Here is a 16073-nt window from a genome sequence, read left to right as displayed (position 1 = left end):
CCCGGGGTCTTTCTGCACGGAGTTTGCACGATGGGTTCTCTCCGAGTACTCCAGCTTTCTCCCACAGTCCAAATACATGATCGTCAGGTTAATTGGTCTTTCTGAATTCTCCTTAGGTCTGAGTATGTTTGCGCGCATGGTCATGTGCCTTTGTGTCTCTGTTGCCCTGTGACAAACTGCCGACCTGTCCAGGCTGACCCCGCCTCTTGCATCAAACGTTTGCTGGAGATAGGCACCAGCATCACTACTGACTCCACTTTGGATAAAAAAATTTAAGAAAATTAGTGGTTGAAATTTGGCCTTTAATATCTGGTAATAAGGGGCTTCTGACTAAAATCTATTACACCCTTAGTAATTAATATGTAGATTTATAGGAGAAAATCAGTCTAAAAATCCAACAACCACAGGACCAAGGGTTGATGGATCATCATCACAGAAGAGGCTTAATACTACAGAATTATCTGCAAATATAAAAATTAGCCTGTTGTCATGCCGACTGCAACATTCGTTTATGTACCTTGCCTTGCCTTACAGAACATAAAAGAGAGAAGAGAGGACGCAGCCTCAGGGTCTCGCAGTGGACAATATCTTCCCTTTTGACTTATATCCATTCACCCTCACTCTGTGTTCTGGAGGTTTAAAAAACGTCATGCAGCCTGCTACATTGAAATCTAAATGAAAATTGTTAAGAACTTCATCAATCATAATGCGGGCTGGAGTGTGTTAAAAGCCAATAAGAAATCTACAAATTGCACCTTGGAATGTTTTTTTTCTTTTTTCTGGACATCTGTTCTACAGTCTCAATAATTCAATTATAGTCTCGATAATGTCAACATATTATTAAGTTATTTTTTTGTACAGGAAGTAGGGAGGAGAGAGAATGGCCAGAAGTCGGGAATTGAACCCATGGGGAGGACTCTGAATTCGATGAGCCACCCACCACAGCAGAGCTACGATTAAACTGGAATGTATGTAACTGACTTTAAATAGGTTTCAATAAATAAACTGGAACTCTTTATTTTGTCAGTCACATTTATTATGAATGATGCTCTACAAACACTGAATTCAATTTATCAGAATTCTTGCTGAGCAGATCATTTTCTGTTCGTTATATGTTTGTTGCTTTCTCCAAAAAAACTCTTTACTCATTTGTGTTTTTTCTTTCAAGTACACGGTCTTCTGAAGAATGTTTGTAACAACCATTTTAGTCAGATTTTGTAGAGGAATGCTTTTTAACATGTGTCCATGTGCTTCCATGCTCCTTAAATAAGGGTCACCTGTTTTTCTCACAGAAAAAAACAACCTCACTGCAGGCATGTGAATGAAGTTAAATTTCAAATATTCAGCAGCATGATGATAAGTTTTTTGATGGTTATATATATGTTATAAATAAGAAATTAATCTACAGCTGATGTGGTTGTAGATTAGTTATCATGTAGCAAAACAATTTTCCCCCATAATGACTCATGTTGTTAGTGAGTGACATTGCACTGCCTTTAATTTGAACAAAACTTTATCTACTTTTTTACAATGTATTTACATGTTCATTAAAATAACAAAAAGGGAGAATGTGGCCTTTTTTCCAGTGGATTTGTCCATAAATTCTGCTTCGGTGCACCTGTGCTACAAGTTTCCTCTGATGAATTTTTGGCACACCTTTATCATCATACTAAGCTGATATGCAAATTCCACTATAATCACATTTTAACAAAGAATTCTAGATATAAAATCTGGGGATGGTTAGCTGGAGAGTTTTGAATTTCTTTCTAAGTTTTGCTTCCTTCCCAATGAATCTGGATGTTTGTTTTTTCCACTTTAAAATTTAAGCTTCTGGAATGTCAGTGAGCAGTGGGAGAAATAAATTAATTCAACTTGGCAATGAGCTCATCTTTATCCCTTGGCTACTTGTACTGAGTCAGGTTTTTGCTGGAGGTTTATTCCTGCTATATGGGAGTTTTTCCTGTGTACTATCACTACATGCACGCTCACTAAAATGAGGGATTGACATAAAGTCAATGACAACACAAAAGACTGTCACTTCATCCAGGAGGAGTGAATACTGCAAGCCAATGACTCAATGCTCTGCTGGATTATCAGACAGAAAGCTTTCATGATTCAAGCAAATTTGAACAATGAACTGAACGTAATGCTCTGATGTGTTGTGAGCTAGTGCTCACAACACATCAGAAATACCCTGAATTGAACAGAATCCAATTCAATTCAGTCACTGCCCAGTTCACAGGCCTTATCTTACATTATACACTGTGAACTCGGTGAACTTCATGCTGAAGAAGTTTGCATTTTGTTTTTTTTTTAACATTCAGAACATAAATTATATAAATTATGTCTAAATTAATACTAGTGCATTCAAAGTATTTGGAGGGCAACAATCAAACACATGCAGAGCTTAAAGGTAAACCTTAAAGTAGCTTTGTTATTTCACATTTGTTATTTATTTTAGTCACTTAAATATATTTAAATTAACATTTATAATTGAAACTTAGTTCTATCATTTCACCTTTTTAGTGATGGTATCCCTCACACTGAATATCCTGTGTGTGTAGTAAGCCAGAACTTTGGTACTCTTTACAGTCACAAGGTACGGCCCGTATTCCACCTGCTCTTCTGCAGGCCAGTACTGATCACATTTTCTCTGAGGGCACACAGAAACAGAGGAACTGCATAAAAAAATAAAATAAAATAAAAAGTGATAAAACACCGATTTGTGTCTTAGGTTTGATTAAGTCTTATTGTTGGTATGATAAAAGATTTGTTAAATTTCTTCCAGTGGGACTAAAGCCATCTACTCACCTGTCCGTTTTCTACCAGGTTGCTGATCATGACAATGATGTGAACATTCTGCTCCCAGATCATCCTCCAGAAGTCTTCAATACTGAACCTCATAGGACCCTGAGCAGCAATGTATGACCGCGGCCTTTTATACCCCTAAGAACACAGAGCGCCTGCTTTAGTATGGAAAAAAACAAAACAAAAACAACTTACCCACATATACTGTCATCATACTCTTACTAGTAATTACTATTCAGCCTGTAAAAGAGGCAGAATTCTCTCACTCAGATTAATAAGAACGACTACAACAGAGTTTATGAAAAATATTCACTTAAATCCTCAATAATTTTCACATGTTAGATTTCTTGTCATGCAGGCAACACGAACCAAATATTTCACCTTTTGTCATCAAAATAATTTCAGTCACATTCCTGCAAGACATTCTGAAAGATGTTGGAACAGCAAAACTTTTGCCACCCTGTGATTCATGTTCACAATGATTTGGAGGCCTGGAGAATTAATTTTGTCTTTAGCGGCATTGGGGCTTGTTTGGTCTCACTTGGTTCCTGACAGAGCATGTTTTTTGAGCACTGTAAGAAACAATATGCTGCTACCATGGTTGGTTTGTTATTGAATAATTTTTGCAGTACTACTTACTTTATTCTGAAAGAAGGCAGGGAGAGAAGGGGATACCTCATTTTAAAATACTCTTCTTGATTTTGATGTAAAATTTCCAAAGTCTGGCCAAAAGGATACTTTACTGGAATACCACACCTAACTGGCTAAACTTAGCACGGCAGAAAGAGATTAAAAAACTTTTACTTCTAAATGCAGTTTCACCATGTATGAATGAGTGTTCCAGAACAGAACTTTGTTTGATTTAAATACAATTAATTTGTCTAACACATTTAAACAGTTTTCTTTGTATTAGACAAATTGACATAAATAATAAATTTTTCTATAAATGAAACCAACAACTTCTTACATCCACATAGTTGGCATTGATATAATTGATGGTTTTTCCATCTTCGCTGGCTTGTGGGGAAAGCTGAACCCGGCTGTGGTCATCTGAAGATTAAAAAAGAAAACAAAACTGGATCAGATAAATATAAAAAATAAATCATAAAGCTTTCTGTTCCTTAAAACATACTTCCACAGACTTGAGAACCGACTCAGAAGCTTTAAGAAAGTGACCCGTAAATTATGGTCTAACGATTTAGTGACCACAATTCTATGTGAAAGATTGCTCTGTTGCAGTCAGGAGTCACTCACCAGTTGTTGAACATCTAATAAAGGCAATCTATTTGGCCATGGAACAATGAACCAAAACTGGTGAAGTAGTTAAGAGAATTTGGCTGTCCAGTCTATTGTTTTGTGACCAATAACTGTGCTACATTAAGCATTTTATATAGAACCTGGGATACCAGGTTTGCTTTAAAGGGCTGTTCGATCTTTTATGCCCAAAGCAACAGCTATGAATGCATTCTTCCCTCAAAGTCAACTTGTCTCTAAGGTGGGTTATAGTCCATCAGGGCTGTCCCCTTGTCTTTCTCAAATTCAAAAATTCTTTATTAATCCCAAACGTAAATTAAATGTTGTTGTAACTCATTAGTTTAGATTCTTCAAAAAGTTATTGAACATGGAGATGGCTGTTGGCAATAAGGATATCCTGTAGCAGTCTGTACTGTACTCAGTATGAAGATGCTTCTGACTGAAGATGCTCTACCTTTCCAAGACAAAGGTTCCACAGCTATTTCCAGAACAGAACCAGCTGACTTTAAAAGGCTGTGGAGCCTTTTTAGGTCCGTGGTTCTGATGCTGCTGCCCCAACAGAAGATGGCAGAAGTGTCTAAAACTAAGATCTCAATGATGCGAAGATTGTGGTGTCTGATTTGGGAACCACAGATTCCCATTTTTGCATTTCAAAGATTATTTAGTATTGTTACCACAACTCTCAGTGTGCACTGGAGCACTATGCTGTTAGGCATAAAACATGTAGGATGATTTTGGTAATTCAGGCGTACTGTAAATCTACTGAAAACTTATTCTTCAAGATGGGATTGGTTGATTCACTTTATTAAATCAAGCATCGAAGTAGACAGAGCACATGAAATGGAATAGCAACCGACACTATATTGCCAAAAGTATGTTAAGTGACATCCCATTCCTGATCCACAAGGTTCAATATGATGTTGGTCCACCCTTTACTGCTGGATCAGCTTAATCTCTTCTGGGAAGGCTGTCCACAAGTTTAAGATTATTTATGGGAATTTTTGACCATCCTACCAGAAGTGCATAGTGAGGTCACATACTGATGTTGGACGAGAAGACCTGGCTCTCAGTCTCTGCTCTAATTCACCCTAATTCACTTTGTCATGTTGGACCTGTTCTCAGTTTGGAGCATGGAATTGTCCAAAATGTCTTGGTATGCTGAACCATTCAGAGTTCTTTTCACTGGAACTAAGGAGACAAGCCAAGCTCAGAGATAATAATCCCACACCATAATCCCCCCTCCACCAAACTTTACACTTGGTACAAACAGTTGTCTGCATTGTCTAACAACCACAAAACACAGACTCATTCATCAGATTTCCAGAGGAACAAGTGTGATTTGTCACTCCAGAGAATGCACCTCCACTTTTCTAGCGTCCAGTGGCAGTGCAAGGGGATGGCTACCAAGCTATTGCCATGAATACCCTGCCTCACTCCTCAGTTGCACCCCACAGCATCACAGCCAAGCTAAGGAAACAATGGTTCTCAAATTAAAAAAGGTGAATTTTACCACTGCTTTGACTAGAACAGAAAGGATCTCACCGAGCAGATGAAATTAACCCTAAACTCTCCCTTAAAATAAGTAAAACGGTAGACTGCACACTGAAGCAGTTGTCAGCATTACTGTCATCCAGCAAGAAGTCTAAAATCCAAATCCCAGTTGGGATATTATGCCAGTTTGTAACTTTTTCCATTGAATAGGCATGTGCTCTGGAGTACTTCAGCTTCCTGCCACAGTTATTTGTTTATTGGCCTCTAAGTATTTATTTGATAAGAGTGTGATTGTTTATGACATTTCTTACTGTGTTACTCTGTGATGACCTGGAAACCTGACTAGGGTGCACTCTGGCTGCTAGAAACAGACAATATAAGCAGATATAAAACAGGAAGGATGGAAAAAATACACCTTGATAGGGTTCCAGGAGGAAAACATATACACTGTACATGCGTGCACACACACACATGCGCGCACATGCACAGACACCTCAGAAAGAGGTTCTACAGACCATAGAGGTCTGTAGAACCTCTGAAAATTGCACATATACACTAGTTAATACTGAGTTGATTTGGACTCACAGGCTAAGATGTTGTTGTATCTGTTCTTGTTCTTATTGTTAGGATGGTAGGAGCTGTCTGAGGTCATCCACATGTCCACTGTGCAAGCCTGTACATCCTACAAGAAACACAAGCACCAAAAAATTACAAGTCTAGACAGAGAATGTAATTATGAGTGGTTTGCTGCCAAATCTGCTGGGCTTTCTTACTGCTATCATTTTGTTAGCCCATTGTTGTTTTGACCAGCCTGCATTGATTAAAGTAAATAAATTGTCTATGTCCCTACAACCTGCTGCAGGAGGGATTTTTGATTTTTATTCAGATCATGCTTGATTTTTGAACATGTCTGTGGAGCGTGCCCTGTTGTGTTGTTTGACAGGTGGTTGTGGCTTTATCTATTAGAGTATCTTACTCTAATTTTATCTGGAACATATTCTGTATTCAAGGCCTTTCGCAGTGAGATCATTACTCAACTTTATTGAATTTCTGCTACATAAGAAAAGTGAAAAACAACCAAGATGGCCATATGATTGTAGGTCATTTCAACCTGATCTCTTATGATGTACGATTGATTACAGGCATATTAGAATGCATCTGACTCTTAAAAGTCGCTATTTACCAAATTAAACTTTATGACAGCAGTCATAAATATTTATGAAAACTCTTTCATGTTTATGAAAGGTGTCACGTCAGTCTTATGCACATCCTGTCAAATAAAGTGTTACCCAAATTTCTCTTTCCCTGTTCTGGGATTTAGGAAATAGAATATTTTTTTCAAATGACAAGGCCCCTAGGCTGAACCTTTACTTACTTAAAGCCCCCTTTCTTCATATGTTATGTTGTCAGTGTTTTGAGGAACAGAAACCTCTTTGTGCAAAAAGACATGTTAAAAACAGGGTTAATTTTTATACCATAACCTTTTTAGGGTATAAACTATCGGTGTTTAGGACAAAACTATGTTTTGACTCACACACACTACTAAAGACTCAAACACACAAAACATTTTAAAATTGCCCATTTTCACTATTAAAATATCACACACACATACAATTTTTTTTCTCACACGCTTACATAAAAGACTACAATTGCACATTTACACTAATAAAATATTGCACGCTCATGCATTTTTTTCTTTCTCGCACACACAAGACTAAAATTGCACATATACACTAGTAAAATATCACACAGAAACACACACACACACACCCCCCACACACACACACACGCACACACACCCACACACACACACGCATCCCACCACAGACATCCATTTCCGACCTATCTATCAGAATAGTATGTCTGTCTGTATGCGTTGTGTGTTTGCATGTGTTTGTGTGTGATATATCTCATGTGATATTTCAATAGTGAATATGTGCAATTTTAGCATTTTGTGTGCGTGAGAAAAATTTTATGTGTGGGACATTTTAATAGTATATATGTGCAATTTTAAGATTTTGTGTGTGTGTATGAGTCTTTAGTAGTGTGAGAGAGACAAAACATAATTTTTGTAGTAAATGGTCCATAATCAAGTACTCTAAACATGAAGTTCCTGCACAGAGTGTAGTTTCTCCATGTTGGAACTGTCTTGGCGTTTTAATTACAAAGGTTTTGATAAATTTCTGTAAGTTTAGCCAGAAGTGAATTTGTGAATTGATTTGCTTTGATTTGTTTGTAAGTGTGGATTACTCACATCAGTAATGACATCTGGTGTGAATCTGACTATCAACAGAAATATTAGAAATACATCAAAAATCCATTGATATAGTAAAGGCTTATTTTTTTCCCACTTTGGCCTATTTACTGAAGCTGTATAACCTTGACTTTATTGAGAACTATCTGACATGGTGTTATCACCAACAATGAATGAATGAATGAATGAATAAATGAATGAGGACAATTTAGAGTAAGGAACTCATATTAATAAGAAATGTTCATATTGAAAACATTTCTGAAACGAGACATATCTACTGTCTGATGCAGAATCAGTCAGTAAACTCACATAGTCTGGAGGAGAGCATCTTACCTCATAACTCTCTTTCAGTTTCTAATGATGAGTGTGAGGAAGCAGCAGGCAGTCCGGATATTTCCATGACAACACAGACAACCAGAGAGGTGCAAAATATACAATTACAAGACAACACAAAAGAAAACAACAAAGTACACAGTTTGACGCAAGAGTTACAAATAACGTGGATAAACCAAAAAACAAATGAAAAAAACTACAGTTAAATACTGCACTTGCATCTGTACAAATGTCCTCCTTCACCCTAAACACACTAGTTAATCTCTGTTTTCTACTTATTGATGATAGTGATACATTCAGAACAGTTTTTAAATTAAATACCACTCTAGTTACTGCTAAGGTTTCAACAACGTGTACAAACGTGTACACTCACCAGGCATATGAACAAATTCATGTGCTCATTTGTGTGAAAATGCCTCATCAACCCTGAAGCATCTGGCTGCTCCAACAGGCCAGATGTCTGAACATGTAGTCCTTCATGTTCATGCATCTTCAAAAACATCTCCACTTATGTCATAGTCACAAAACTGTAGCTCTGAGCCTTCCCCAACTGTGAGCACACAGGAGTTTTTTATGATAAAAGACTCATAGGTATCAGCTGCCGAGATTTCACCAAAGAGATCAGGAAATGTGGACTGGAATGTCTCCAGTAGCACCTTTCATCCTCTGGATTTGATAAAATGCTTAAAATGCTATACAGATAAAAACGACTTATCATTTACCATAAGAATACCACATGTTGTCAGAACAGTTACTTTTTCATCCAAGTGCCTGGAGCTGACATTTGTTGTGAATTGGCGCTATATCAATAAATTGAATTGAATACAATTTGCCTGAAATGTCTGGGCAGAACATGAAGAAAAAAAAAAGAAAGCACAATTTCAAAAACACAAGTTGGGACAGAAGGAATGGCCATACACTGACATGAAAGATCACCATATGTACTTGTTTGCATAGCAACACGTGAAATTTGGATTACAGGTCAGGCTAAAATAATCAAAAGCTGGTTAACCGTGTATCTATTAACCAAACTGATGTGGTGGAAAATATTATTAAGGTAATATCTACTGATCATGTTATGTTCTGTATGCATTCTAAGTGTCCTTGAACTCTCATCAGAAACCTGTTTGGGGCACACACAAAAGGTTGAATACTGTTTTCCTGCAGCTGCCTGGGAATCAGACACCCTGTCCCTGGTTTTGGATTTCATATCCTTGGTACAAAATCCATGTGTCGACTGGCCCTGGACAAAATAACAAACATTTTGTCCAGGGCCATAACAACAATAATAATTTTACATGTTATGAGCTCCCTATTGTTAATTATTGTCTATTGTTAGAGATTTCCAAAGATATTTTGTTCATTATCCATTATTTTACTACTCATTAGGTTAATGTTAACAGCCAGTGAAACTATTACTTTTCTAACATGCTTCACTGTATTGTTGAAATCTACCTTACTTTATTTGAAACTAGTAAGAAATCAGAGGAAGTGCTCTATTTTTATTTATTAATCCTTAAAGGTCCAGTTTATATACCTTTAATTTCACATTAAATTCCCGTCATCATCATCATCATCATCATCATCATCATCATCATCATCATCATCATCATCATCATCATCATCATCATCATCATCATCATCGTCATCATCATCATCATCATCATCATCACTGAAATGTCTTCAAATCAAAACTACGCAACGTCTTTGGGATATTGTTTTCTTTGGTGGTCATTTGAGGACAAAGGTGGAGTCAGTATTTATTGTCAGTGAAGTCAGTGAACAGAAAAGACTGTTCACAACAATGAAGGGAGGCTCCTCACAAACCTTGTGCATGACTGCAGTCACAGTGAACAGGCATTTTGAGAGTGCTCTAAGCTTATTGTACTCTCGTTTTTAGCTAATATTTTATTTTATTGAGTCAAATCTCTTAATCACTTGTTTTTTTGTGTTTGTAACTTTTTGTTAGTTTTTTCAAAACAAATCTCTCTTGTGAATGAGATTTTGGATCTCAATGAGATGACCTGTATGAATAAAGATAACATTTTTGGGGGTTTAGATCACTGCAATAAAAAAGGATTTCAGTTCATTCTATTTATTCATTGATCATCAATGATCCCAGGAACAATATTAGTCATACAACACGGTAGCCATGCATCATGGTTTGATGACAGGGACAAATCCAGAAGCTGCTTGCCAGTCCAGTGTGTCTGCACATGACAGCTGGAATCACACGTAGAGAAATGTTCCTTTTCTCATACCTCAAACTCTGCCGTGAAGCCCTGAGTGTTGTGAAGTTCAGCAACATGTTTGACAAAGTCCTTCACTAGAAAAGCTGTGTCCTCACCTGGAAGATTTAAAAAGGAAAATTAAATACATAGAATACAGATGATACAGATACCAGACATTTTGGGAACATTTATTTTAGGCAACTTTATTTCCAAAGTTGATCTTTGTTTAACTTTTTCAGTTTTGGCAAGAATCATCCACAGGAGACTTTTGGAAGACTACATGAAAGTCTTAAAGAGAGAGAGGACAGATGTTTTTCTTAAATTCTTTAAAGAAAATTTGGTAAAGTGATGTAGTAATTAGAAATTTAAATTTGCAAAACAAATTTATGTTTTCAAACTTTCAGACATGTATATTTGTATTTGTAAGTGTGCATGTGTGTCTGTGCGTGTGGGCATGTGTGTGTGTGTTACCAGGTGTTGATGCAACAGCAGACCGTGTGATGACTTGGGGTGATGACATGTTGTGGATGTAAAAGTGAGCTGTCTGGAAGCACATTCTGTAGAAAAGAAAGAACTAGGATGAAGGTTTTACTTTTCTTTGTTCAAAACATAGATTGTAGAAACAGAAATGTTTCTGCTGCAGCCATGTTTGAGCTCAGGGAAAACAAGTTTATGACCAACTTGAAAACAGAAAGACAAAAATAACGCTGGCAGCAAAGCAACAGAAATGCCATGAATCCAATAGCTGTAAGATGCTTTTGTTTTCATGAGATTCTACATGAGCCCAGATTTTGACATTACATGTTAATCTTCACATAAACATGGAAAAAAGATGTTCCGCTAATCCTCAACATGTTTTAACGGATGAGGCTGCTGTAATGAACCTACGAAATCTCAGCCAGAAATGGACATCGCCTGGGAAGACGGTTGAGCCCAGAGATTAACAGACAAATATTTAGAAGAAAACACAATAATCAAAGACTGAGCCTCACTGTTTCAGAAAGCCAACAATGGATTTCTGTTTATGTGGTTAAGAAGACGTTTACACACATTCGCTATCTTCACACTTTGCTTTAAATTTGCCTGTGCATCTAATACTGATTTATCTGTTCAATTTTATCAAAGCAAAGATGTTTGGTAAATTTTGCTCTCTTTTGCAATGACACAAGTACGACTCTGACCAGGCAGAACAAGACATGCACAATAAATCTAAGATATTTACACATTATGTCCAAGTATAAAACTGCAGACATAATGTTTTTATTTTTGTTTTAAACAGAGCATTTTCTTCAGAATTCAATAAAATTGAAGGTACTACATTCAGTATTTTTACACAAGAGAAACAACCATCTCTCCTCTTTAGTTTTACTGTTAAGTAATCTATGAGTGTAGAATACTCCACTACAAGTCTGACTCATTTACGTGTTATGATTGTCGTAGTGGTATAAAAGCATTTTAAGTCTTTTTTTTTTTTTCCCAAAATCTAAAAATGCCCCAGAAAGACATTATTTAGAAAAAAATATTCACTTCAGATTTGATCTTTTTCAGTATTCTAGATTTTGAAATAGAGACGATCAAATGCAATCCATAATAAAGAGTCCTGTTGCATTGATAACTTGGTTTTATAATGGCTGTTTGCCACCAGCAAACACAGCACTGTTTTAATCAGTGCCCATATGTGCAAAACCAGAGCTATGACATCTGTCAAAACTCTGAAATATTGTGTGCACAGTCAATATTCTACATCCACAATTAGAGACTGTCCTCCAATGTTGGTCCATCCAAGGTGGGATTCAGTGGACAGGATGAAATCCTGGTTGCGTTAATTGTGCACCAGTGTGTGTAAAAAATATCAGAGGCTTACCTGGTAATCAAGTTATATGTTTAGTGTTGAATGCTTTGTAATGTTATCTTTACTTCATTTAGAATGAATTTGAGAACAAAACCACAAGTCCTTCATATTTATAGAGCTGTGCAGCAAATAAACCTTGATTTGATTTTATTTTGACTTCTTTGACTTTATTGCCAATGTTGTGGCTATTGACAAGTCAGGCAATGTTTTTCAAAGCTTTGTGGCTCCTCCCTGGGTTGTCACAAAGGAACAATAGAGGAGGTGAAAGCGGAATTAGTGGAGGTTCGGCTTCTTGCCGTCACCACACTGAGACATGAATCCCTGAACCAGCCTAATCAGGCGGATGTCATTTTCTATCCAGTGAGCCTCTCTAGACATATCATCTGAGTGGATGCTCAAATTGCTGCAGCTGAGAAACATCCCTGGTCGAAGATTAATCCCCATGCTCCTCAGATTATTGCCGGATTAGCACTGCTCAATCTTTGATATACAACAACAAGCAGAGTGCAAAACAAGAACAACAAGTCTGATGCGGCACTGGAAGATCACTTGGAAATGTGCAGTCAGTAAAAGAAAAAAGGCTACAAGTGTTAAACACTGCCTAACAGCATATCCAGGCAGATTTGTGAAGATGGGTATTTCACAGTCTCAGTGGAAGATTTTTTTTTCAAATATATATTTTGCAAATAAATAAATGGCAACAAATAAAAACACTAAGAAGAAGGAGTGAGTGGGACAGACCTCCATATTGACTGGTTTCTCAACCATGAGGTGGCTACAGATAAAACCATGCTGCTCTGACATTCAGGAGCAAAACCACATAAGGAAATTTGTGTGGAATCCACAACATTCCTGATGTTGTGGACTCATCTTCCAAGAGAGTATTCCAAGAAAAGGGAAACCTTGGACCTATGGAGGAATTATTCTATCAAGTTAACTGCACGCATTTTTATTAATTTTCCAGTTTACAATTGTACATTTTATTCCACTCTCCATTAAAAGACGACTTTCAAACCAGGGAATGTAGTACGGACATGATTTAGACACATCTGAAGAGCACAGATGTTTTCACCATAGGATGGTTGTGGCTTGTTATGAGTCCAGATGTCCCACATGTCCACTTGTCCTTTGTTTTAACAGACTGCTCTTCAGGTTGCCCTAACATATGCATCTGCTAAGATGTCTTTACTTCTACAATATCCACAAAGTTCACTTTTAAATAAATTCATCATCTGATTTTCATTTTGCCTTCAAATGATCACACAGAGTAATCATCAAATTATATTTGAAAAAATAGCATTTTTTCAAATAACAAGACCAAGGCCCAAATAGCTGCGCTCCTGGGGTGTGGTCATGTTATGAAAAGTGAGTAGAAGTAAAGATTGCAGAAAGAAGACAGGGGCCACCTAGTCTGCACTTTTCTTGACACATTTGAAGCACAGACAGAAGCAAATCTGCAGCGAGAGCCTGGAGAAATATTAATAATGCACAGAAGAATATCAAAACATATTTAACAATAGTATTGCACAAAGAATGTTCTTGTGTCGCATGAGTATGAGAGGTCGAATGTTTTCCGTCACAAACACACACACATTACTAAAATTGCACACATACACAAATAGATATAGACATAAATATATAGACAGACAGAGAATAATTATACAAAGACTGATGTTATTCAGCCTTTATTTCTATTGCGATTATTTTTCTGCATATGACTTAGAAGAACATGATATTTAAGACGAGAACATTACATCAGAGCAAAAAAGACATTGATTTATATGTTTAAAAAGCTGCTTTAAGGTTGCTACTTTTATACGGTACTCTTGGTCTAACAAATAAGCCTTATCTCAGTTGATATTCAAATTTTATGAATATGACTGTATATATCATACGGTAAATATAATTTGTGAATAATTTTCCCAATCACAAGCAAATAATGAGCAGTGTGTTTTATGCTGGAATAAATTTCATACTATTAAGTCAAACTATCAGACTGAAATAATTATTTCCTGCTCATGTCATAACAGGAAATACAGGTGTGGATATTTAACCTACAATGCAGGTTGTATAGTTATTATTTATTTATTTTGACTTGCTTAAAAGGAAACTTGCTTAAAACAGGAATAATCAACTTGAACATCTTGTAAAAGCAAGAGTACAAGATGTATGCGCAGTGGGAAGCAGTTTCATTCTATTCCTCTATTCTTTCAGTTATGCTCAAAGACAACCTCTACTGCCCTCTTCTGGTAAGTGTGAGAAACTTACCAGAACAACCAGAACAGTGATATTCAGATTACCAATAATTTACAGAAGGATGTCATTTTTTATTAATAGAAGCATAGTTTTTAAGTATTTTGTCTTGAAAAAAGTGAGGTTATCATAAAAATAAAAATGAGGAGAAATAATGTGCATGGGAAGAAACCAAATATGACATGGAGGGAGCATATTTCATGACTAAGTATAAAGAAAATCAGTTTGAAAACAAATAATCATCCTCTTTAGTCATAAAATAATGTCACTTATGAAAAGTGACATGAAATAGCATGAAAAGTATTCATGTTATTTTAATTGTATCACTTTTAATAACAATACAAACATAATCTTTAAATTATTTTATGTTGATTTTAGTTGACTGAGCAGCAAATGTGATAGAAGAGCTGGAGGAAACCCTGTTAGACTGCAGAAGACTTGAGACCCCAGTGTCAAGTCTTCTGAAAAAGTTATTTTCAGGAGGACAATAACTTTTAAAAAACCTGAGCTGCATGATTGATAATGATTCAGACCTAAACACAATTATCTGTTAGAATAGTCTAGTCAAAAGGTATGTATGTTCCATCCAATGTGACTGATCTTGATCAATGCTAAAGAAAATTGCTGCTAAATTTTAACCTTTTGGATCAGTGTTTCTCAACTTTGGTCCTCAGGGACCACTGCCCTGCAAATTTTAGATTTGTCTCTGTTTCAGAACACCAGATTTGAAATGATTGCATGCTTTGTAGATATCAAGAGCCAGTAGAAGCCTGTTAATCACTTATTCAAGTCAGATGTGTAGCTGAAGGGAAACACTTAAAACATGCAAAGCAGTGGTCCCAAAGAAGCAGAAATGAGAAACACAGCTTCAGATGTACATGCTGATAAAGACATGCTCCAAGGAACTTTTGGCTCTGTTTCCAGAGAACGATGGTTCCACACAGTGTTAACTAAGTAGGGATGAAAAGAAATAGATGCAATACCTTTCAGGTTTTGTTTCATTAAAAAAATTAATATTATGAATCCATTTTCTTTCCACTCAGTATGGGCTGCTAAGATGTGAACCATCTCCTGGTTTTGTTTGGTTGATTCTAGTTAGCATTTTTTGAAAATACAAATTATACTGCAGCTTTAATGTGGACCCTTCTGAAATTTGGAGTCATTCATTTTTTTTTTTTGCATCTTTCTCAGATTGGAATGACACAGGCAGAATGGAGATATACAATAAAGGGACTATCAAATTGGGATTTTATTTGAAGATTATAGAAAATAATATCCAGGTGTTTGGCAAGCAGCATGTGAGTGTGATGGAACAGTGGTACTGACCTCCAGTAGATGTAGATCCCAATGAGAACAACCAGGCCAAGAAAGGTCAGAGTAGAAATGATGACCAGAGGAACTACAACCTTCCTCTCCTTCTCACTAATGGAGCCAACCCTGGACTCAAGGCTGCTGTTATTGGCATCTGCACAAAGTCATCAAAGGTGGGTAGATGTGAAACCATTTTCTGGGAGAGAGAAACTGAAGCTGATGATTGTCGGTTGTTAACAAAATGCTTCTTTTTTCAATGTTTAAAAAACATTTTAGAAATCAGCTC

The 16073-nt window shown here is 36.5% G+C and overlaps 1 protein-coding gene across 5 annotated transcripts in view; it reads right to left on the bottom strand.

Moving 5' to 3' along the window:
- The window catches only part of ptprz1a (protein tyrosine phosphatase receptor type Z1a), a 78852-nt gene that overhangs the window by 11422 nt on the left and 51357 nt on the right, over positions 1–16073 (bottom strand). For 3 of the 5 annotated variants that reach the window (XM_055025415.1, XM_055025417.1, XM_055025418.1), the window contains 8 exons: positions 15803–15941; positions 10843–10928; positions 10402–10487; positions 8141–8161; positions 6139–6235; positions 3776–3858; positions 2812–2946; positions 2519–2653 (listed from right to left, as the gene is read on the bottom strand). In XM_055025415.1, the coding sequence (XP_054881390.1) occupies positions 2519–2653; positions 2812–2946; positions 3776–3858; positions 6139–6235; positions 8141–8161; positions 10402–10487; positions 10843–10928; positions 15803–15941 (782 nt within the window). The remainder of the gene's footprint in view (positions 1–2518; positions 2654–2811; positions 2947–3775; positions 3859–6138; positions 6236–8140; positions 8162–10401; positions 10488–10842; positions 10929–15802; positions 15942–16073) is intronic. The other 2 variants (XM_055025416.1, XM_055025419.1) reach the window with 1 other exon arrangement.

This window comes from Poeciliopsis prolifica, unplaced genomic scaffold, assembly GCF_027474105.1.
Source record: "Poeciliopsis prolifica strain line A6 unplaced genomic scaffold, Auburn_PproV2 SCAFFOLD147, whole genome shotgun sequence".
In the NCBI taxonomy this organism is placed as follows: domain Eukaryota; kingdom Metazoa; phylum Chordata; class Actinopteri; order Cyprinodontiformes; family Poeciliidae; genus Poeciliopsis; species Poeciliopsis prolifica.
The sequence above is the reverse complement of the archived record's forward strand: the minus strand, read 5'-3'. Positions and strand labels throughout refer to the sequence as shown.